At 39.4% G+C, this 24,015-nt stretch overlaps 1 protein-coding gene across 1 annotated transcript in view; it reads left to right on the top strand.

The window, feature by feature from the left end:
• Positions 1–24,015, top strand: part of LOC117709600 (uncharacterized) — a 127,529-nt gene that overhangs the window by 13,613 nt on the left and 89,901 nt on the right. Inside the window, 1 exon segment of the mRNA XM_076933779.1 lies at positions 947–2,338. Coding sequence (XP_076789894.1) covers positions 947–2,338 — 1,392 coding nt within the window.

Raw genomic sequence — 24,015 nt, 5'->3', positions numbered from 1 at the left:
TCATTACAGATTGATCACTTATTTGTCCTATCTTCTGCAAAGTACAATTTCCTTTTTTTATGTTATTTTATTTATTTACCTTTCAAATGCTATCCCCCCTCCAGGTTCCTCCTCTGTAAACACCCTTTCTCCTGCTCCCACCTCTCTGCTTCTATGAGAGTGCTCCTCCACCCACCCGGCAATGCCCCCTCACTGCATTGGGATTACCCTATGCTGGGGTACTGAGCCTTCACAGGACCAAGGCCCCCACTCTCAATGATGTCAGATATGGCAGTCCTCTGCTACATATGTAGCTGGTGACATGAGGCCCTCCATGTTTACTCTTTACTTAGAGATTTTGTCCTTGGGAGGTCAGGGTTTCTGGTTGATTGATATTATTGTTCTTTCTATGGGGTTGCAAATCCATTCAGCTACTTCAATCCTTCCCCTAAGTCCCCTATTGGGGATCCATGCTCAGTTCTACTGTTGGCTGCAAGCATCTATTTCTGTTGTTTAGGTGCTGGCAGTGCCTCACAGGAGACTGCAATATTAGGCTCCTGTCAGCAAGCACTTATGGTATCAACAATTCTGTCTTTGTTTCTTGTCTGCATGTGGAATGGATCCCCAAGAGGAGCAGTGTCTGGATGGACTGTCCTTTAGTCTCTGATCCACTCACTGCCCAGGTGTTTCCTTTAAACAGGAGCAATTATGGGTTAATATTTTTGAGGTGGGTAAGTGATACAATATTAAAGTAAGTTTTAGAAGACAATTATCATTTTCTATCATTTGATATAGATCAGATTTGAGGTTCTTCTAAGGATCCATGTAATGATTAAAAAAAAAATCTTTTGAGAGCATAAATACATGAGAATGTTATTTTACCTAAAACTTCAGCAAACACTAGTTATTGAATCACTTCATACTCATATAAGTAATGCCTGTCATCCCTAATTGCACCTTTTTTCAGAAAATCACCCCATATATGGAAAGTATGAGAAGGCCTTTGACCAAGACACACTGTACATTGTCCATGAGCATGTGAATATTCAAGAAAAGTCTTCTAAATGCAATCAACTCAGCAATAGGATTCATGAATCTACCCAAAGTACACCTCATAAAACTAACCACAGAGATGCATCTCTTCAATTCTCAAATCTAAGAAAACCTAAACCTGGGAACACTGAAGAAGTTTGCAAGTATAATGAATGTGCAAATGGTTTAAATGTATGTTCAATCATTAGTCTCAATCAAGGAATCCACATAGGAAAGAAAGAACCCAATAGAAATACAGAATTTGATAAGGTTTTTCTCTCTAAACATAAACGGTTGGTGAAACAAAATAATAGTGAAGTGAATCCTTACAGATTTAGTGAACCTGACAAGTGCTTTACCCAAAGAGACAATCTTCAAAGTCAGCAAAGCATTTATCCAGGAAAGAAACCTCACAAATGTAGTGAGTGTGAAAAATGTTTTACACAAAAATTCAATCTTAGCATGCATCAGAGACTTCATACAGGAGGGAAACTTTACAAATGCTTTGAATGTGACAAGTGTTTTGCCCAAAAATTTTATCTTAGTGTTCATCAGAGAATTCATACAGGAGAGAAACCTTACAAGTGCTGTGAATGTGACAAATGCTTTGCCAGGAAATCCCATCTTAGTATTCATCAGAGAATTCATACAGGAGAGAAACCTTACAAATGCAACAAATGTCACAAATGCTTTATTCAAAAATCCCATCTTAGTATTCATCAAAGATTTCACACAGGAGAGAAACCTTACAAATGTAGTGAGTGTTACAAATGCTTTACTGAAACAGTCAGTCTGAGAATTCATCAGAGAATTCATACAGGAGAAAAACCTTACAAATGTAGTGAATGTGACAAATGTTTTACCCATAAAGATAGTCTGAGAATTCACCAGAGAATTCATACAGGAGAGAAACCTTACAGATGTAGTGAATGTGACAAATGCTTTACTGAAAAAGGCAGTCTGAGAAGGCATCAGAGAATTCATACAGGAGAGAAACCTTACAAATGTAGAGAATGTGACAAATGCTTTACTCAAAAAGGCAGTCTAAGACAGCATCAGAGAATTCATAAAGGAGAGAAACCTTACAAATGTAGTGAATGTGACAAATGCTTTCCCCATCCTTCCCATCTTAGTGTTCATCAGAAAATTCACACAGGTGAGAAACCTTACAAATGTAGTGATTGTTGCAAATGCTTTACTTACAAAAGCTGTCTGAGAAGGCATCAGAGAATCCATACAGGAGAGAAACCTTACAAATGACATGAATGTGACAAATAATTTACCCATGTAGTTAATGTGCGAAGGCATGAGAGAATTTATACATGAGGTAAACCTTACAAATATTGTGTTTGTGACAAATGCATTACCCACAATATCAATTTGGGAAACTATCAGAGATTTTATATAATATTGAAACTTTATGAATGAAGTAAATGAGACAACCCTCTACAAAAAAATATCATCTTAAATTTTTTTAGTGAATCCTTAAAGGAGGGAAAACTTTCAAATGTATTTAAAGTGTAAATCCTTTACTTTTGGCATATCTGTTAGAATGTAATAGAGAATTCATATTGGTGAGAATATTAACATGTAATGCATATGGAAATATCTTTGACTTCATTTCAGGTTAGAGGAAACATCTAACATTTTTTAGTGGGGAAACTTGTTCTGTTGGGGAAAATGAAGCATTTTCCTGGATAAAATATGTTTTGTCCAGGGTGTATTCTTTGCAACATTTGAGTCTCCACACTAGATAATTAGTACAATTATGAAAAACTTGTGAAATTCTTCATGCCATGTTCAAATCTTAGATAATGTCAACTACTTATGCTTGGTGAAACTCTGAAAATGTGACCATGTAGGACAGTTTTCATTAAACTTTTCCTTGTTCACCCTCAAATATTACAAGATGAAGGTGAGTCTGGAATCCAGAACAATATAGTGTTGTATAACACTTTCATGGATAGAGAAATAATGCATTTTAAAGAGAAACCAATTAATATGTGTACAATAGTCCTCAAAATATGTAATAAAACTGGCAGCATTCTGTGTATTTTATTCAAATGAACAAACTCAGACAAGTTGTAGTTAAAAGAGTGTTTTTACAAACTGAGCCACATAGACTACATGTTCTTTATCCTATATTATACCTATAAATGTGAAGTACATTTCAAGTATCCAGTATTCATAATTCTTATCAAATGCTGGTTTTTATGTTTCAGGATAAATACGGACTATAAGACCTTTGTGCTCAACAACTCTGTCCCCATTGTCCTATAAATAAAGGTGAATGATTCAGCAAGTTTGACTTGGTTGTTTTCAGTTTGCACTTGGGTTACTTACATGAATATATGTCACATCTTCCCAACAAATGTCTTTCATAAAACATATGCTGAAGTCATGAATATTTTCTGCAAACCTGTAAGGTAAAAGTTATAGTAGTGATTATCACCAGGTTAGTAACAGCCTCTTTGGAGTTGGAATGACTCTTTCACGGGTGATGCTTAAGAACATCATCAAACCATTCGAGTTTCCTCAGTTGAGAATTCTTTGTTTAGTTCTGTACCCCATTTTTAATGGGGTTATTTTGTTGAGTCTAATTTCTTGAGTTCTTTGTATATATTCGATATTAGCCCTCTATCGGATGTAGGGTTGGTAACGATCTTTTCCCAATCTGTTGGTTGCCATTTTGTCTTATTGACAATGTCCTTTGTCTTACAGAAGCTTTGCAATTTGATGAGGTCCCATTTGTCAATTCTTGATCTTAGAGCATAAGCCATTGGTGTTCTGTTCAGGAACTTTTCCCCTGTGCCTAGGTATTCGAGGGCCTTCCCCACCTTCTCTTCTGTTAGTTTCAGTGTATCTGGTTTTATGTGAAGGTCCTTTATCCACTTGGACTTGAGCTTTGTACAATGGGGATAAGAATGGATTAATTTGCATTCTTCTACATGTTGACCTCCAGTTGAGACAGCACCATTTGTTGAAAATGCTGACCTTTTTCCACTGGATGGTTTTAGCTCCCTTGTCAAAGATCAAGTGACCATAGGTCTGTGGGTTCATTTCTGGATCTTCAATTCTATTCCATTGATCATCCTGCCTGTCTCTGTACCAATACCACAGTTTTTTTTTTATCACTACTGCTCTGTAGTACAGTTTGAAGTCAGGTGCTGGCGAGGATGCGAAGAAAGAGGAACACTCCTCCAATGTTGGTGGGATTGCAAGCTGGAACAACCACTCTGGAAGTCAGTCTGGCAGTTCCTCAGAAAATTGGACATAGCACTACCTGAGGACCCAGCTATACCACTCCTGGGCATATACCCAGAAGATGCTCCAACATATAACAAGGACACATGCTCCACTATGTTCATAGCAGCCTTATTTATAATATCCAGAAGCTGGAAAGAACCCAGATGTCCTTCGACAGAGGAATGGATAAAAAAAATGTGGTACATTTACACAATGGAATATTACTCAGCTATTAAAAATAATGAATTCGAGAAATTCTTAGGTAAATGGATGTAACTAGAAAATACCATCCTGAGTGAGGTAACCCAATCACAAAAGAACACATATGGTAATAAGCTTATCACTGATAAGCGGAGATTAGCTCAAAAGTTTGAAACAACAAAGATTCAACTAACAGACCATATGAAGCTCATGAAGAAGGAAGAACAAGTGTGTATGCCTATGTCTTACTTAGAAGGAGTAACAAAATACCCAAGGGAGCAAATATGGAGACAAAGTGTGGGACAGAAACTGAAGGAGAGGTTGTCTAGAGACCAGTCCACCTTGGTATTCATCCCATGTGCAGTCACCAAAAATAGATGCTGATATGGATGACAGGAAGTGCATGCTGACAGCAGCCTGATAAGGCTGTCTCCTTAGAGGTCCCCCAGAGTCTGACATACCCAGAGGCAGATACAGCTAACCATTGATCTGATCAAGGGTTCCCAATGGAGAAGTTAGAATACTGAAGGAGCTGAAAGGGTTGGTGGCCCCATGAGGAGAGCAACAATACCAACCAACCAGAGCTCCCCAGGGTCTAAACCACCAGCCTAGGAGCACATAGGGAGGGTCCCATGACTCCAGCTGTATATGTAGGGGAAGATGGCCTTGTTGGACATAGGTGGGATAGGAGATCTTTGGTCCCATGAAGGCTGACCACTGAGTGGTGGTGGGGATCTGAGGGTGGGGAGGTGTTAGTGGGGGTACACCCTCATAGAAGCAGGAAGAGGGGAGGTGGGATAATGGGTTCTTGGGTGGAGGGGGGAATGGGGTAAGGGGATAAAATTTGAAATGTAATATAACCAATAAAAAAAGGAAAAAAGAAAAGTTGTTAGAATCAACATCTTTAATAAAATGTTAGCCCTCTTAAAAATTATCTAGATACTAAAGTTTGTTTTGAGAATTGTATATTGCAGAATACACAGCCTTGGTGTTTCTACTCATCAAGCAAGCTGAGAAGACCTGCTCAAACCTCTGATGTCCTGGAATTCCATCTGGATGCAGTGAAGACACAGCATCAGAGGCTTATCAATTTACTCTCCCCCCACCCCTCTTCTAATATCTCACGCCCATAATCAGCTTGAAGAAGTTAATAAAGAGTCAGCACCCCTATTCCCTGGGCTTGGGGACTAAGGTGGTTAATATTGGGCTGTCTTTCTAGGGAAAAGTAGTGGTTTTGTTGGAACAGGGAGGATTACCTAGGATTTATTGCATAGCCATAACTTATTGGTAGAAATCTGTATAATTATTATCAAGATGAAGTTATAATTTCTTAAATGGTACAAAATTTACTTTGATTTCAAATGTAAGGTTTTCATTGGCATGAGCTTCTTATTGATATAAAGTGAGATGAATATTGTTATTCTCATAGGCATTATGCCTGTATAACACATTTAGGAATACAAGGCTTAGACCCAGTCCTTCTTTAACTTATTAAACTGATTTGAGATGGCTAGCCTGTGAGTCAAGGGCCTATAGTAAATTCATGGCTTTGAGTTTATTGTTAGAGTGTTTTCTATATTTTATTTAGAAATAGCTGAGAGGAGTTAACAGACAACAGTCCAGATTACCCTACATGGATAGTTGGTTTTCAAAATGTTAGTAGTCCACAGAATTGACATTACAAACATTTCTGTATTAATGTTCATTTTGATTAGAAACCTGTCTGCTCCTGAGAGATTCCTGTCTTGAATTCTAAGAAGAAATTGAGCATCTTTGGAGTTACTCCAATTGTGGTGAGACAGCCATTAGGCAAGAATTGCCTCTTTCCATCTACAGACAAATTACTGTCCAGAAAAGGACACACTTGCAGAATAGTCGACTGATTATATCTGCCTAGACAGAGTAATCAGCCCTTAATAATTCTGCATCACTAATGTCTATCAGACAATTCTGGGCTAGAAGGCTGAAGATCAGATGTTCCAACGTTTTGTAGTATAGGGACTGTCTAGGTATTCAGCGGTATGTATAAATTGGCTAAGTTTTATAAGCTATGCTTTGTGCTTCCCATAATTTCAGTTAACTCAGTCATTCTGGATTTCTGACGGGGTTGGAAACGTATAGTCTCATAGCCAATCCTGGCTGTTTACTTTGAGAGAAAAGATTTGAGTGGATGGTTTTCAGCTGACATTCATTTTGAAGCCAAGAAAAAAGCCAGGTCCAGAACTAAGCGTTTTAGTTAGGATAGATGACAGAGGTTCTGGTTAGTCAACAAAATGATGGACTGGGTATTAGGACTATCTTGTACCTCACTGGTACAAATTGGTATAATTATGCTCTAATTGTATTTTGAGAGAAAAGTTTTATTTTAACAGGAAGGATGATATGTAGGAGGAACTAAGGAGGAGTACCGAGAGGAAGAGAAGGAGTAAGGAGAGGAGGAGAAGAAGGAAAGGAGAAGCTAGGTGATGATAGAGAGAAAGGGGGGGGGGGGGACATGGAGGCAGATGTTTATGTGTCTCCACCAGTCAAAGATAGTTGATATATCTAGGTTGGGTATTGGGTTACACTTCTGATTGAGCATTACCAAACTTAAAAAGCCTTTGATTAACATTTTAAAAGAATTGTATAAAAGCAAAAAGGAAAAGGGGGCATTTTCTAAGGAGGGAAAATTGGAAAAGGGGATGGCATCTGAAATGTAAATAAAATATTCAATAAAAAATTTAAAAAAATTGGAAAAGGCAAAAAAGGCACATCATCAAACACATATTTCTAATGGTCTTAGAACTGAGAAATAATTCATTCAACTCCAGGTTTGTCTGCCCTCATATAAATAATTAAAATTGTGTGTCAGTGGTGAGCATTGCAAAACTTAGAAACACTGAACTAGAGATAATGATTGGTGTTAACTAAAATAGGGAAGATTCTGTGCAATATTTCAGGCTCATTGCCATAGTAGTACTAGGTTAAGTTAGAAAGACTTGAAACAGAAAACATGTAGAGACTCTCAGACCCTCAGCAATAAGGTGCTTTCTCTCTTGATTTCAAGGGAGTGTGAGATAAAAGTCTACCAAAAAATAAATGAAAACATGGCTTAATAGTTTTCAGGGATAACCATTCAGACTCTGTGCTTCGATTTCCATGCTAACATTTTACACATATGAGAACATACACTCTGAACAAAAACACAAAAACTCACTATTCAGGTATTCATCTTAAATTCATGTGTAAGTCTATTCATACAAATATGATCTGTAAATATTTAAGGGATTATTTTTTGTGTAGTAGATGAGATACATGCTCACGCACAGTTTATAAATCCAAACATCCTGGAAATACATTTGGAATTACCTTTGAAAAAAATGCAAAAAAATTTTACTCCAAGCTGATGCATTACCTCAGAATATTTTAACTAAATTCAAGAAGGCTCTGAAAATTAAGAAAAATCAAAGGTTACAATGAACAAATCCACATCACTACATATTTTTCTTGATTAGAAAAATAAGGAGGTTGTTCCAATAGTGAGAAACTGCTCAGTGATAAACTTACATTGCTCTCAGTATTGGAATTTGTTGAAACAGGACCTCATCTTTAGTAGAATGTAACTACTAGGAGAAGCAGTAGAGACCCTTTCTATCAAATGATCATAGGTAATTTCTGTCAATTGCTGTATCAGGAGTGTTGAAGCTCACACACCATGCAATTTAAAGTTGTGTGTCTGCAATATCTTCAACAGTTTTTAAATTGCAACCCGTGACTCCCCTTCCCCCCTTCTCCCTGATCTGAGGCCTGGACCAGACCTCTGCCTGGTCTGCTGTTGTGTGGAGCCCAGATACCCCCGCCTGAGACATTCTGAGGCTCTACAGATCCCACAGCCAGCATTAGGTAGGAAGACCCACATAGTACCCTGAGCCCATAGCTGGGTGCTGTGAGCACTCAGATTCCAGCAGATACACCCCCTTCCAACCCCTGTGGACTAGCACTTCCCTTCCGCCCCTCTCCTGGATCTGAGGCCTGAATCAGACCTCTGCCTGGTCTGCTGTTGTGTGGATCCCGGATTTCGCCTGAGACATACTGGAAGGTCCACCCAACCCAGAGACACAGAGGAGCAACTGAACTCAGAGCATCAGACAACATATCCTGAGATATCCTAGAGGAGACACTGTACCCACAATAGCAGACACCTAGCTGGACTGCTACCTTGGAGGCACCATATCCTGAGCCATCCTAGAGGTACCACTGTAATCAGTGCAGCTGGAAAAGATCACAGAGACATCTGGACCTTTAGGATATCAGACACAAGCGAGATAACTGGAAAGGCAGGCTTCAGTCAGAGACAGCAAGTACAGGCAGCACTAGAGTTAACCAGATGGCAAAAGGCAAGCACAAGAACATAAGCAACAGAAACCCAAGTTACATGGCATCATCAGAACCCAGTTCCCCCATCATAGCAAGCCCTGAACACCCCATCACACCAGAAAAGCAGGATTCAGAATTAAAATCACTTCTCATGATGATGATAGAGGACTTTAAGAAAGACATAAATAACACTCTCAAAGAACTTAAGGAGAGCACTGGTAGACAGATAGAAACCCTTAAAGAGGAAACACAAAAATCCCTTAAGGAATTGCAAGAAAATGCAACCAAATGGGAGAAGGAATTAAACAAAACCATGCAGGATCTAAAAATGGAAGTAGAAACAATAAATCACAAAGGGAGACCACCCTGAAGATAGAAAACATAAAAAAAAAAAAAACCGTTCAGGAGTCATAGACACAAGTATCACCAACAGAATACAAGAGATGGAAGAGAGAATCTCATGTGCAGAAGATACCATGGAAAACATTGACACAACTGTCAAAAAAATGCAAAATACAAAAAGCTACTAACCCAAAATATACAAGAAATCCAAGACACAATAAGAAGGCCAAACCTAATGATAAGAGGTATAGATGAGGGGGAAGACTCCTAACTTAAAGGACCAGTAAATATCCTCAACAAAATTATAGAGGAAAACTTCCCTAACCTAATGAAAGAGATGTCCATAAATATACAAGAAGCCTACAGAACTCCAAATAGTTTAGACCAGAAAAGAAATACTTCCCGCCATATAATAGTCAAAACATCAAATGTATAACACAAAGAAAAAATACTAAAAGCAGTAAGGGAAAAAGGCAATGTAACATATAAAGGCAGACCCATAAGAATTACACCAGACTTCTCACCAGAGACCATAAATGCCAGAAGATCCTGGACTGATATCATACAGACCCTAAGAGAACACAAATGCCAGCCCAGACTACTATACCCAGCAAAACTGTCAATCATTATTGATGGAGAAACCAAAATATTCCATGACAAATCCAAATTTACACAGTATCTCAACACAAATCCAGCACTTCAAAGGATAATTGGTGGAAAACTCAAACACAAGGAGGGAAACTACAACCTAGAAAAAGCAAGAAAGTAACCTTCCAAAAACCGTAAAAGAAGGTAGTTACACAAACATATCTCCACTGCCAATAGCAAAAATAACAGGAAACAACATTCATTTTTTCTTAGTATCTCTTAATATCAATGGACTCAATTATCCAATAAAAAGACATAAACTATCAGATTGGATACGTAAACAGGAACCAACATTTTGCTGCATTCAGGAAACGCACCTTTGTGAAAAAGACAGACACTACCTCAGAGTAAAAGGTTGGAAAACAATCTTCCAAGCAAATGGTCCCAAGAAACAAGCTGGAGTAGCGATTCTAATATCAAATAAAATCAGTTTTCAACCAGAAGTAATCAAAAAAGATAAAGAAGGACACTTCATATTCATCAAAGGAAAAATGTACCAAGAGGAACTTGCAATTCTGAACATATATGCCCCAAATGTAAGGGCACCCACATACATAAAAGAGACTTTACTAAAGCTTAAAGCATACATTGCACCCTACACAATAATAGTGGGAGATTTCAACACCCCACTCTCAGCTATGGACAGATCATGGAAACAGAAACTAAACCTAGACACAATGAAACTAACAGAAGTTATGAACCAAATGGATTTAACTGACATCTATAGAACATTTTATCCTAAAACAAAAGAATATACCTTCTTCTCAGCACCTCATGGTACCTTCTCCAAAATAGACCATATAATTGGTCACAAAACAGGCCTCAACAGATACAAAAAGATTGAAATAATCCCTAGTACCTTATCAGACCACCATGGACTAAGACTCGTCTTTGACATGGACAAAAACAACAGAAAGCCCACATACACTTGGCAACTGAACAATGCTCTACTCAATGATAACTTGGTCAAGGAAGAAATAAAGAAATTAAAGACTTTTTAGATTTAAATGAAAATGAGGACACATCATATCAAAACTTGTGGGACTCACTGAAAGCAATACTAAGAGGAAAAATCATAGTTCTAAGTGCTCACAAAAAGAAAATGGAAAGAGCATACATTAACAACTTGACAGCACACCTGAAAGCATTAGAACAAAACGAAGCTAATATACCCAAGAGAAGTAGATGGCAGGAAACAATCAAAGTCAGGGCTGAAATCAACCAAGTTGAAACAGAAAGAACTATACAAAATATCAACAAAACCAGGAGCTGGTTCTTTGAGAAAATCAACAAGATAGACAAACCCTAAGCCAGACTAACCAAAGGACACAGAGACAGTATTCAAATTAGTAAAATCAGAACTGAAAAGGGAGACATAACAACAGAAACAGAGGAAATTAAAAGAATCATCAGAGCCTACTACAAAGGCCTGTACTCAACAAAATTGGAAAATCTTGATAAATGGACAATTTTCTAGACAGATACCAGGTACCAAAGTTAAACGAGGAGCAGATAAACCATCTAAACAGTTGCATAACTCCTAAAGAAATAGAAATAGTCATTAAAAATCTTCCCACCAAAAAATGTCCGGGACCAGATGGTTTCAGTGCAGAATTCTTTCAGACCTTCAAGGAAGACCTAATACCAATCCTCTTCAAGCTATTCCATCGAATAGAAACAGAAGGAACAATACCCAATTCGTTCTATGAAGCTACCATCACGCTCATACCTAAACCACAGAAAGACCCAACAAAGAAAGAGAACTACAGACCAATCTCTCTTATGAATATTGATGCAAAAATACTCAATAAAATTCTCACAAACTGAATCCAACAACACATCAAAACAATTATCCATGAAGATCAAGTAGGCTTTATCCCAGGAATGAAGGGATGGTTCAATATTATAAGATCCATCAATGTAATCCACTACATAAATAAACTCAAAGAAAAAAATCCATGGTCATCTCACTAGACGCTGAGAAAGCATTTGACAAAATTCAACATCCTTTCATGTTAAAAGTCTTGGAAAGATCAGGAATTCAAGGCCCATACCTAAACATAGTAAAAGCAATATACAGCAAGCCAGTAGCCAACATCAAACTAAATGGAGAGAAACTTGAAGCAATCCCACTAAGATCAGGGACTATACAAGGCTGCCCACTCTCACCTTACCTATTCAATATAGTACTGGAAGTCCTAGCTAGAGCAATTGGACAACAAAAGGAAGTCAAAGGGATACAGATAGGAAAGGAAGAAGTCAAAATTTCACTATTTGCAGATGATATGATAGTATACTTTAGTGGCTCTAAAACTTCCACCAGAGAACTCCTAAACCTGATAAACAACTTTAGCAACGTGGCTGGATATAAAATCAACTCAAACATATCCGTAGCCTTCCTCTATTCAAAGTATAAATAGGCTGAGAAAGAAATTAGGGAAATGACACCCTTCACAACAGTTACAAATAAAATATCTTGGAGTGAATCTAACCAAGCAAGTGAAAGAACTGTATGACAAGAACTTCAAGTCTCTGAAGAAAGAAATTGAAGAAGAACTCAGAAGATGGAAAGATCTCCCATGCTCCTGGATTGGCAGGAATAACTTTGTAAAAATGGCTATCCTGCCAAAAGCAATCTACAGATTCAATGCAATACCCATCAAAATTCCAAATCAAAAACAATTTACAAATTCATTTGGAACAACAGAAAACCAAGGATACCTAGAACTATTCTCAACAATAAAAGAACTTCTGGGGGAATCCCCATCCCTGACCTCAAACTGTACTACAGAGCAGTAGTGATAAAAACTGCATGGTATTGGTACAGAGACAGACAGGATGATCAATGGAATAGAATTGAAGATCCAGAAATGAATCCGCACACCTATGGTCACTTGATCTTTGACAAGGGAGCTAAAACCATCCAGTGGAAAAAGGTCAGCATTTTCAACAAATGGTGCTGTCTCAACTGGAGGTCAACATGTAGAAGAATGCAAATTAATCCATTCTTATCCCCATTGTACAAAGCTCAAGTCCAAGTGGATAAAGGACCTTCACATAAAGCCAGATACACTGAAACTAATAGAAGAGAAGGTGGGAAAGACCCTTGAATACCTAGGCACAGGGGAAAAGTTCCTGAACAGAACACCAATGGCTTATGCTCTAAGATCAAGAATTGACAAATGGGACCTCAGCAAACTGCAAAGCTTCTGTAAGGCAAAGGACACTGTCAACAAGACAAAATGGCAACCAACAGATTGGGAAAAGATCATTACCAATCCTACATCCGACAGAGGTCTAATATCAAATATATACAAAGAACTTAAGAAATTAGATGCCAAACAACAAAATAACCCCATTAAAAATGGGGTACAGAACTAAACAAAGAATTCTCAACTGAGGAAACTCGAATGGCCAAGTAGCACCTTAAGAAATGCTCAACATCCTTAGTCATCAGGAAAATGCAAATCAAAACAACACTGAGATACCACCAGACACCAGTCAGAATGGCTAAGATCAAAAACTCAGGTGATAGTAGATGCTGGTGAGGATGTGAAGAAAGAGGAACACTCCTTCATTGTTGGTGGGGTTGCAAGCTGGTACAACCACTCTGGAAGACAGTCTGGCGGTTCCTCAGAAAATTGGACATAGCAGTACCTGAGAACCCAGCTATACCACTCCTGGGCATATACCCAGAAAATGCCCCAACATATAACAAGAACATATGCTTCACTATGTTCATAGCAGCCTTATTTATAATAGCCAGAAGCTAGAAAGAACCCATATGCCCTTCAACAGAGGAATGGATAAAAAAAATGTGGTACATTTACACAATGGAATATTACTCAGCTATTAAAAATAATGAATTCCAGAAATTCTTAAGTAAATGGATGGAACTAGAAAACATCATCTTGAGTGAGGTAACCCAATCACAAAAGAACACACATGGTATTTACTCACTGTTATGGGGAGATTAGCCCAAAAGTTTGAAACAACAAAGATTCAACTACCAGAGGACATGAAGCTCATGAAGAAGAAAGAACAAGTGAGGATGCCTAGGTCTTTCTTAGAAGGAGTAACTAAATACCCAAGGGAGCAAATATGGAGACAAAGTGTGGGACAGAAACTGAAGGAGAGGTTGTATGGAGACCATTCCACCTGGGTATTCATTCCATGTGCAGTCACCAAAAATAGAGGCTGATATGGATGTCAGGAAGGGAAAGCTGACAGCAGCCTGATAAGGCTGTCTCCTTAGAGGTTCCCCCAGAGTCTGACATACCCAGAGACAGATACTCAAAGCTATCCATTAATCTGATCAAAGGTTCCCAATGGAGAAGTTAGAGAGTAAACTGAAGGAGCCTAAACGGTTGGTGGCCTCATGAAGAGAGCAGCAATACCAACTAGCCAGAGCTCCCCAGGATCTTAACCACCAGCCTAGGAGCACATATGAAGAGACATATGACTCCAGCTGTATATGTAGGGGAGGATGGCCTTGTTGGGCATAGGTGGGAGACGAGGTCAATGGTACCTTCAAGGCTGAGCACTGGGGTGGGGGGACCTGAGGGTGGGGACGGGGATTGGGGGTAGGTGGGTAAACACCCTCATAGATGCAGGAGGAGGGGGGATGGGATAAGGGATTCCTGAGAGGTGGGGGGAATGCGGTAAGGGGATAAAATTTGAAATGTAAATATTATATCCAATAAAAGAGGGAAAAAAGAAAAGCAGTTAGAACCAACAACCTTAATAAAATATCAGCCCTCTTTAAAAAAAAACTATCTTGATACTAAAATTTGTTTTGAGAATTGTATATTGCAGAATGATCAGCCTTGGTGTATCTACTCAACAAGCAAGCTAGGCAGACCTGCTCAAACCTCTGAGGTCCGTGAATTCCATCTGGAGGCAGTGAAGATACAGCATCAGATGCTTGTCAATTTGCTCTTCCCCCCACTCCTCTTCTAATATCTCAACGCCCATAATCAGCTTGAAGAAGCTAATGAAGAGTTAGCACCCCTATTCCCTGGGCTTGGAGACTAAGGTGGTAAATGTTGGGCTGTCTTCCTAGGGAAAAGTAGTGGTTTTGTGGGAATAGAGAGGATTAGCTAGGGTTTATTGCATAGCCATAATCTATTAGTAGAAATCTGTACAATTATTATCAAGATGAAGATATAAATTCTTAAACAGCACCAATTTACTTTGATTACAAATTTTAAGGTTTTCATTGGTATGAGCTTCTTATTGATATAAAAGTGAGATGAATATTGTTACTCTCATAGGCATTGTACCAGTATAACACATTTAGGAATACAAGGCTTAGACCCAGTCCGTCTTTAACTTTTTTAACTGTTTTGAGATGGACAGCCTGTGAGGTAAGGGACCATAGTAAATTCATTGCTTTGAGTTTATTGTTAGGGTGTTTCTTATGTTTTATTTAGAAATAGCTGAGTGGAGTTAACAGACAACAGTCCAGATTACCTTACATGGATAGTTGGTTTTCAAAACATCAGAAATCCACAGAATTGACGGGACAAACATTTCTGTATTAATGTTCATTTTGATTAGAGACTTGCCTGTTCCTGACAGCTTCCTATATTGAATTCTAAGAGGAAGTTGAGCATCTTTGGAGTTACTCCAGTTGTGGTGAGACAGCCACTAGACAAGAATTGCCTCTTTCCAGTAACTCAGTAGACAAGACAAGATCAACTGAAATTCCATCTCTTTCAGTATTCAGAGAATTCATTAGAATCACCTTCACACATTTATAAGATGACACTTTTCAATTTTTATTTTTATTCATTTTCTTTACAAATATCTTACAAATAATACAGCCAGCAGAACTCCATGGAGTCTGGTTTTATGGTGTTTTTCAATGCATTGGCAAAATTATAAGTGTGGCAATGTATTATACACAAGATCTAACATTCTAAAAGATGGGGAATTGTCCAGGACCTCACATCCAGAGTTATTGCAACTTGAAGAAATGTAAGTTTGAAAACTGTGATCCTAATGTGTACTCAACTTGATGGTTTAACATACATTTCAAAGAACAGTGTAAAAACAAACATTATTTTCCTTGGATTTCTCTTGTTATCAACTTTTACAACCTAATCTGATGTATAACTACAATCCTAATTTATCCATTTTTCCATGCCCTGCCTAGAAACTGCATGAGTATTGTTTGCTGAAAACATGAAATACAGAGGCTTAAAGCAACCTTCAAAGTGAATATATCATTATGGTTATAGATTAATAAACATGATGTTTGTAAATATTTGTTGTCTTGATCACTTAGAGTCAGTTACCTAATCTTTCTAAAAACTCTTTTAAGGATTTATGAACACTATCCATTCCTTCCCCATGTGAATGTTTCCTTGATATTCCATAAACACTGCAAAGCTCTTTCTTAAGGACAGTCAGGGAGATACAAATAGACATCAGACAGATACATACAAAGTACATAGATAGCCAAATATACACTTTTAAACCATTTACATCTTTTCCTCTTTTTCAATGACTTTACTAAACATTGCTTCACATGTTACCAATGTGGTCATTATACATGTATAATTCTGGGGGCTGCTGCCAGACAGTTGTTTCTCAAACAGAAACAGAATGGCTACTAGGCTACTGTGATGGTTCTACTTATTGATGCTATTTAATGTTTGATATGCAGGAATTAGTATTTGGATACCAGAAATTCTAGTTTCAAATTTCTGGTCTGCTGTTCTAGTTTCAAATTTCTGGTCTGCTGTAGGTTCAGAGACAGTTTGTCTTGGTTATTGGTAAAGAACATTCTTGATGTGTTCATTAAACATATGTTACAAAGAGGACAGTCAGCAGAGCTCTGTGGAGTCTTGCTCTATGGTGCTTTCCTATGTATTGACAGAGCCATAAGTGTGGCAGGCAATAGTATACAAGTAGACCTTGCATTTTAATAGACTGGGATTTTTGCTTAACTTCACAGTCAGAGTTAATACAGCTTGAAAAAATAAGATTTAAACATGCTATCCTACAGTGTAGGACTTGACTTGATTGTTTAAAATTATATGCAAAGAACAATATTAAAGCAAAAGTTATTATCCTTGGACATCTCATATTTTCATCTTTAAAACCTAAACTAATGCTTATCTATAACCTTAACTTATGTAATTTCCATGCCTGCTAACCTGAAATTGTATGTGTACCTTTTTCTGACAGCATCAAATCCAGAGGCCTCCAAAATAAATGTGCCATCGTGGATACTGGTTGATAAAGAGTACTGTTTGTAAATGTTTGCTGTCTTGATCAGTTGAAATCTGTGACCTAATTCTTAATGATTTCTTGTACAGTATCCCATTCCTTTCACATGTGATGCGTTCCTTGCTGTTCTATAAAGACTGCAAACTTTTTTAAAGTCCAGTCAGAAAGACAGAAATAGACACCAAACAGACATGCTCAGAATACACAGATAGACACATACACTGAGACAGAAGACAGACACACACAGGGATAGAGTCAGCAGACCGCCTTGAGATAGTCACAAATTCAAACTCAAGCAACAAATAGATAGAATGGCAGGCACAGGGAACATGATGTAGAGAAAAAAATTTAGACTTAGTGTTTGTTAAATGCCTCTGAGGGAAAGGCTTTCATTTCCCATGTAACTCAACTCAGACTCATTCTTAGTAATCAATGTTTTTATATTTATTTATTTATTTATTTTGGTTTTTCAAGACAGGGTTTCTCTGTATAGCCCTGGCTGTCCTGGAACTCACTCTGTAGACCAGGCTGGCCTCGAACTCAGAAATCTGCCTGTCTCTGCCTCCCAAGTGTTGGGATTATAGGCGTGCGCCTATAATCAATGTTTTTAATCTATTCATATGTGCAGACTCTATTAGCTGGTGACATCATTTTTTTTGCATAATCATAGTATGGGGAAGAATAAAATTAACCACAATGGGAAACATGTAGCCATGCCATCTGAAAGGTGTCCATGGGCCTAGAACCCTGTGCTTTAAGGACAGAGCCCCAGGTCTGGGCTTGTATTTCTGAGCTCTCACCCCCATGCTGAGATGTTATTCATTTTAACCTGTCACAATTATCACAACAGTTTTTAAAACTCAGAAGCCTTCTGAGAACACTGGGCCTCATTTTATTCATGATAAGAGTTGAATTTCTAGGTAGAATCTCTAAAGAGACTTGGGTCATTCTGGAGTTTCCTTTCCCCAGCCTATGTGAAGTGCATGTATGTACATTGAGAATCAATAGAGAACAATCATATATTCATCTCTGAACAAATGGTTAAACAGTGTAGTATCTATTATAGGTCTTCTTGTAGTTGCTCTTTGTTTCTAGAAAAATCTATACAGTTGTCCTAAGGAGTTTCTCTATTTTGCTTCCCACCAGCAGTCAATTACATTGTGCCTTACCTAACATTATTTCACTTCATCATTTTCTTTAACTGAGGTATTCTAACTCTACCTTGTGTTCCAGTCTGATATTCTGTTTCCCACAGGAACACTTGGAGTTGATTTTCTTCAGCTCACTGCATTTTCATTTTTTCCCTTCCTGTTGTTTTGAGGGTCTAACCACATATTGAGTTGAATTTTCATATCCTAAGTTGTCCTCATTTCCCTAAGGCATCTGCTACTATTTTCTTGTCCATGAATCATTTTGTTTCTGTCCTCTTTAAGTTGATTGACATGCTGTACAAGCTTTGACTTCCTTGATCATGCCTCTGGTTTTCAATTCTGGATCTTGGATATCATGTAAATCGCTCTCCTTAGGAACAAATATATGGTGTTTGCTTTAAGACTAGGGCATTTTATCTTAGTTTTACTTTGTTTTGGCATGGGTTATGAACATCAGAATTTAGAGGGATTGTTCTCTTTTTGTGTGTTTTCGGCACAAGGGGGCTAGTCTTTCTATGTGAGATGTTAGGCAAGATCACTTGTATCTGAAGGGTTTAGAGCCAAGTTGTAGTGTCCTACTACATCCATGTCTGGTCTAGACTGGCAGCAAGCTTGTAGGGAAGCTGTGCAGAGTAGGTCCTGGGCATCCTGACAGCTGCAGTTGTGTGAAAGGCAGGCTACAACAGAGTTGGAGGAGTGGTTCCTGATGGGGAGGATGGGCACACCTGCCTGATCAGTTGAGTTTAAGAAAACAACAAAACAAGCAATGAAGCAAGCAAGCAAGGAAAAACAAACAAACAAAAGCAGCTGAGAGGAACTGGGACTCTAATTAATTAAAAGAGTCAGAAGTAGCAGTGTTCAGATGATACATGCAACAGGAAGCTGCTGAATACTGGGCAGGTAAATATTAACATTTACCTAGAAAGTTATACTCTCCATTATTGTGTACAGAGGTGTATATAGTCTTTAATGTATGTATAGTATTAAGAAATGTTTCTTCATATACTTAGTTAGTAAGGCTACACCTTAGGTCTGAATGAAATGTGAGGACAGGACTGCTGCAAGTTCTGGCTGAGGAGAAGAAATATTGTAGGTTCTGTTAACCATGAATGTCACCAGAGAAAAACCTCAATTTCAGCATGTTGACAAGCTTTATTCAATATGACATCTTAACCAAGAGATGGACTTTGGACATATGCTACAAGGGTTTCTTATTTATTTATTTATTTATTTATTTATTTATTTATTTATGTTTTTTGAGACAGGGTTTCTCTGTGTAGTCCTGGCTGTCCTGGAACTCACTCTGTAGACCAGGCTGGCCTCGAACTCAGAAATCCACCTGCCTCTGCCTCCCAAGTGCTGGGATTAAAGGCGTGTGCCACCACCGCCTGGCACTACAAGGGTTCCTAAGACAACCATAGAGGCCAATCCTATAGATCAGTCACGTGTGGTGTAGAGAGGACATGTCCCCTCTCTAAATAGTTTCTGGTCACTAAACAAGACTCATTCGTTAGTAAAATAAATTGGATCAAGAGCTGCATGTTCAGAGGTGGCTGAGATGGGAAGAGCAGTTGCTTCTTCAAAAGACCAGGATCAGATTGTTAGCACCACATTATATTCCATGACCACCTATATATCGTCTGTGGGAATCTGACCCCTGTCCTGATGCTCTGTGATAAAGAGCATGGACGTGAGGCACACGCACACAGGCTGAACATTTGCCAATAAAACAAAATACATCCCAAAATGAATAAGTTTAATTTTGAAATTGTCAAAAAATTGCCCAGGAGAATAGTACAACATGCTTCTGTGTATGTATAGAAAGGTCTTTCCACAAGGAATTACAAATCATTTCAAACATTTAGACCAGATTGCCTAGGGATTATCCCATGAGTCAGCATTTTGAAACCTTAGAAACATAGCAGCTCCTTTGTAGATTGCTTTGGTGTGCTTTCTGGTTGACAAGTCAAGATATGAAGGCTATGTTGACAATGGAGCCTTTGTGAGTCAGAGGCTGGGGAAAGTCCATACCTGGAGACCTCACCCTCAGGAGTCCTAGCCTAGAAGGGCAGGAAGTCCTGGAGAACCCACCCAGCCTGGGTCAGGAGATGGCAGAGAAAAGACCAATGTGGTGTTCCAAAGGCTAACAGGAGTCTACATGGCCAGGAGGGGACCTTAAGCTCCTGTGTCTCACCAGTAATATCACTCCATCCTCCAAACAGCCCATGCAGGTAGTTCTGGACCCCAGTGGACAGTTAGGAACACTCAGGGTGTCTTTCCTAAGGGTATGAGTGGCTGCTGAGTCCCAGGTTTAGCATCCACCCACAGCTAGCCCTGACCCCCATGAGAACAGGAAGGGGCCTTGTGCCTGGCTGCTTCTCATTCTGTGGACAGACACCTGCCAGGAGTTGGAAGAAGTCTGCCAGTGTTGCTGATAGCACTGATGGTACAGATACAGAGATAGATGGAAAGGAAATGACTTATCAAAGGAGAGAAACAAATGAGTTCATAATCATACTAGGGTCCTGATCCGGAGGACAAAGATGAAAGAGAGGGGACCTTTGGGTTTTTATTTATAGGTTATTTTCATATTATGCATATACATACATACATACTTACATACACACACATACATACATACATACATACATAATACATACATACTCTGTTTCCAAGCATGCAGGCCTTTTCCATGTTAATCTTTGGACACTTCTCTGCTTTCCTATTCCCTACTTCCTCAGCAGGAAGGATACCACAGGCACATCAGATCTCAGACTCAGAAAATACTTCAGGCCTTCGCTTATCTTCCTCTTCAGGCTGAGACTTGATCATGTGTCCCTATCTCTCATCCCCAATATGAGAGCAGGCGCCTGACCCAACGACAGGGGCTGAGAAAACCAAGCAGTTTGTGTTGTCTTAGGGGCTGCTGGGTTGGGGAAGAGGAACCCATCACCATTAGAACCAGAGGAGAAGGGACCTGAAATACTCCATGGTCAGAAAGGACTCAGATTTGTGCTGTGATGGGAATGTTTATCTGATGGTAGCCCGACAAAGATCTCAGGTTCAGTTCTTGGCTGGCTCACCAAAAGTTTTATAGGAGTGATTGGGGTCAAAGGTTAGGCCCTGGCAGCCCTCATATGCCAGGTTTAGCCTCCCTTCTTCAACACTCAGTTTTAAAACACAGTGAAAATCAGGGTGTAGAAAAAGGAAATTTATTCAATGTGTCCACATTGGAAAGAACAAAATAGCCCAGTGAGCCCCCTTAGCTCCCCACCCTCACATTCTCACACCCACCTCCAAGTCCATCTTCTGGGTAGACGATGAGAGGTAGGTGTGGCTAAGCAGTCCTGGTCAAGGTGTGGTCCTGCCCATTAGTGGCCCATCATTTTTTTTTTTTTTTTTAAGAAAGGTTTTTCTTTTGTAATCCTTGTGGTCTTCGAATTAGTTTTCTAGACCAGGCTGGCCTCAAAGTCAGTGATCTGCCTTCTTTTGCTTCCTAGTACTGCAATTAAAGGTATGCACCATTGCACCTGATAAACTGGCCCATGTATTCAAATCCAGTCTCTTTGGCCAGGTGGTCTGACAAGTCAGAACTGTGTTATACTGATTTCTGCTCCCAGAAACTGCAGCCTTTTTCCTTCTCCCAGTTTGATATTCCTGGGTCAATGACTGTTTCGAGCCACACTGCCCCACGATTTGGGGCTAAGTGCTCTGGTCAAGAGAGAGAGTGGGGATGAAGGGGCAAGAGATTCGAAGACAATTTATTCCTTTTGTCTTTAAAGCCCTTTTAATCTGTTTTTACTCACTTATTTCTTGATCCATTTTCGTTACTATAACCTTTATCTATTTATCTGTTTGGCTCTCTTGACTCAGAGCAGCCTGCAATTTACTCCTTGCATCTCTAAAACCTTTTTCATCTGTTTCTGCTTACTTATTTCTTGCCCCATTTTAGTTACTATGACCTACTGGTCTCCCTGCAGTCATCTTTGTTTCACCTCTGAATTCAGCCAGCTCCATCAGTCGACTGGTTCTCCAGTGCAGGAGCAAGGATGGCCTCTTCCAATTCCTGCGGTGTCCTTCACTGTATCCCACTTACTGGAGCCTCACACTGGGCACCACTAATGTTGAGGACTGCACTGTCCCACGCTTTGAGGCTAAGTGCTCTGGTCAAGAGAGAGAGAGTGGGGATGGAAGGGCAAGAGATTCAAAGAATAGAGACAAGACCAGGTGTGTGGTCAAGTCTGGTTACTCCTTTATTTCCCCTATTCTCTCTATTACAAGAAAATCCTGGGTATTTATAAGCACAAAAAGAACACAGGTGAAAACATTTTATCACGTGCACCATGCAGCTGGGGTCACTAAACAGCAAAACTAGCTATGTGGGATAAACAAGATGTTTGTCAGAGTGTGCTCAGCTGTTGTAGGCTATTAAAAACCAAGTCTCTCATCAGGGTATATGGTTCTAGATGGCTGCAAAGATGATCTAGCTGCTTTCCGCTAAAAATCGCTCCCAACAAATGAGAGCTTGTTGGGGGCTCACTGCTTCAAAGGTTTCATAGATAAAGAGTCGCCTTGTTCCTATCAGGCTCACTCCCTTCCACCTCAGAAACTCTCTTGCTATGGACCCAACCCCAGGTCACTCTCACTGGCCACATTAGTCTGGATTTCCCCTTTTCTTTTCTGTACACCACATCCATCCTAGACAGCCATACTTTGCCCTCAGGTGCTGGCCACCGGGAAATCCCTGGTCACCCACAGCCCTTCTTCCTCTCTATGGATAGAACTCTGAGTCCAAAGGAGGTAAGAAGATGCATCCCCTATCTACTTACAGAGAGGCAAAGGCAAAAGGCCTGGGGATGGAGTGACCAAGAGTGAATTCAGTGCCTTTGGGGATGATCTTGATGTTAGAACATACTAGAGCTGAGGGCAGAAAGAGCTGAGGAGAGTCTCCATGTCTCCCTGGGTGCAGACATCTTGTACTTATGATGTCTAACTAACAACCTTCCACGTGACTACTATGCTTTCACAGGAAGTCAATAAAATCATTTACACTTTGATCTTGCCTTGACTCTTCCATGGGCTGGTGCTACATGGCCAGATCCCTTTCTCTCTCTCTCTCTCTCTCTCTCTCTCTCTCTCTCTCTCTCTCTCTCTCTCTCTCTCTCTCTCTCTCTCTCTCTCTCTTTGTGTAGCCCTGGCTGTCCTGGTATTTGCTCTGTATACAAGGCTTTCCTCTAACTGAAGATATGTTTATACCTCTGACACCATGTCCAGCTTCAGATCCTCTTTCTTGATGCTGGACAGATACCCCAACTCAGGTCCCAGCCGTGAGCTTATTAGGACAAACCCTCTAGATGCTACAGGGGTAAAATCTTCAGCACCTTGTGTGGCTGTAGCCATAGATAGATGAACTGAATTACTGGCAGTGACTCTGTTGTCCCCTTCACCTCTCACAGGCATTGTCATAGGTGATGAATACCAGGTCTGGAGGCCACATAATATACACAAGGTCAAAATGTTGTGAGGAGACTTTCTGAAGCCACATTTTTTGTGTTGGAGCTTGCTACCAGTTGTGTGCATTTATATCTGTATGTGCATGTATGAAACGTTTACATCCTGCTTGCTGGAGCTGTGCTCTAATCATTCTCTGTGTGAATGTGTAGATGTATGTCTGTAGGTCCGTATGCATGTGCTTATGTGTGTATGTATGCATATGTGTATGTTTGTGTATATAATGTTATTAGACTCTGCCTTTTGTTTTATCCACTCAGTGTGTGTGTGTTTGTGTGTGTGTGTTTGTGTGTGTGTGTGTGTGTGTGTGTAA

Source organism: Arvicanthis niloticus, chromosome 5 (assembly GCF_011762505.2).
Source record: "Arvicanthis niloticus isolate mArvNil1 chromosome 5, mArvNil1.pat.X, whole genome shotgun sequence".
NCBI classification, from domain to species: Eukaryota; Metazoa; Chordata; class Mammalia; order Rodentia; family Muridae; genus Arvicanthis; species Arvicanthis niloticus.
The sequence above is the reverse complement of the archived record's forward strand: the minus strand, read 5'-3'. Positions and strand labels throughout refer to the sequence as shown.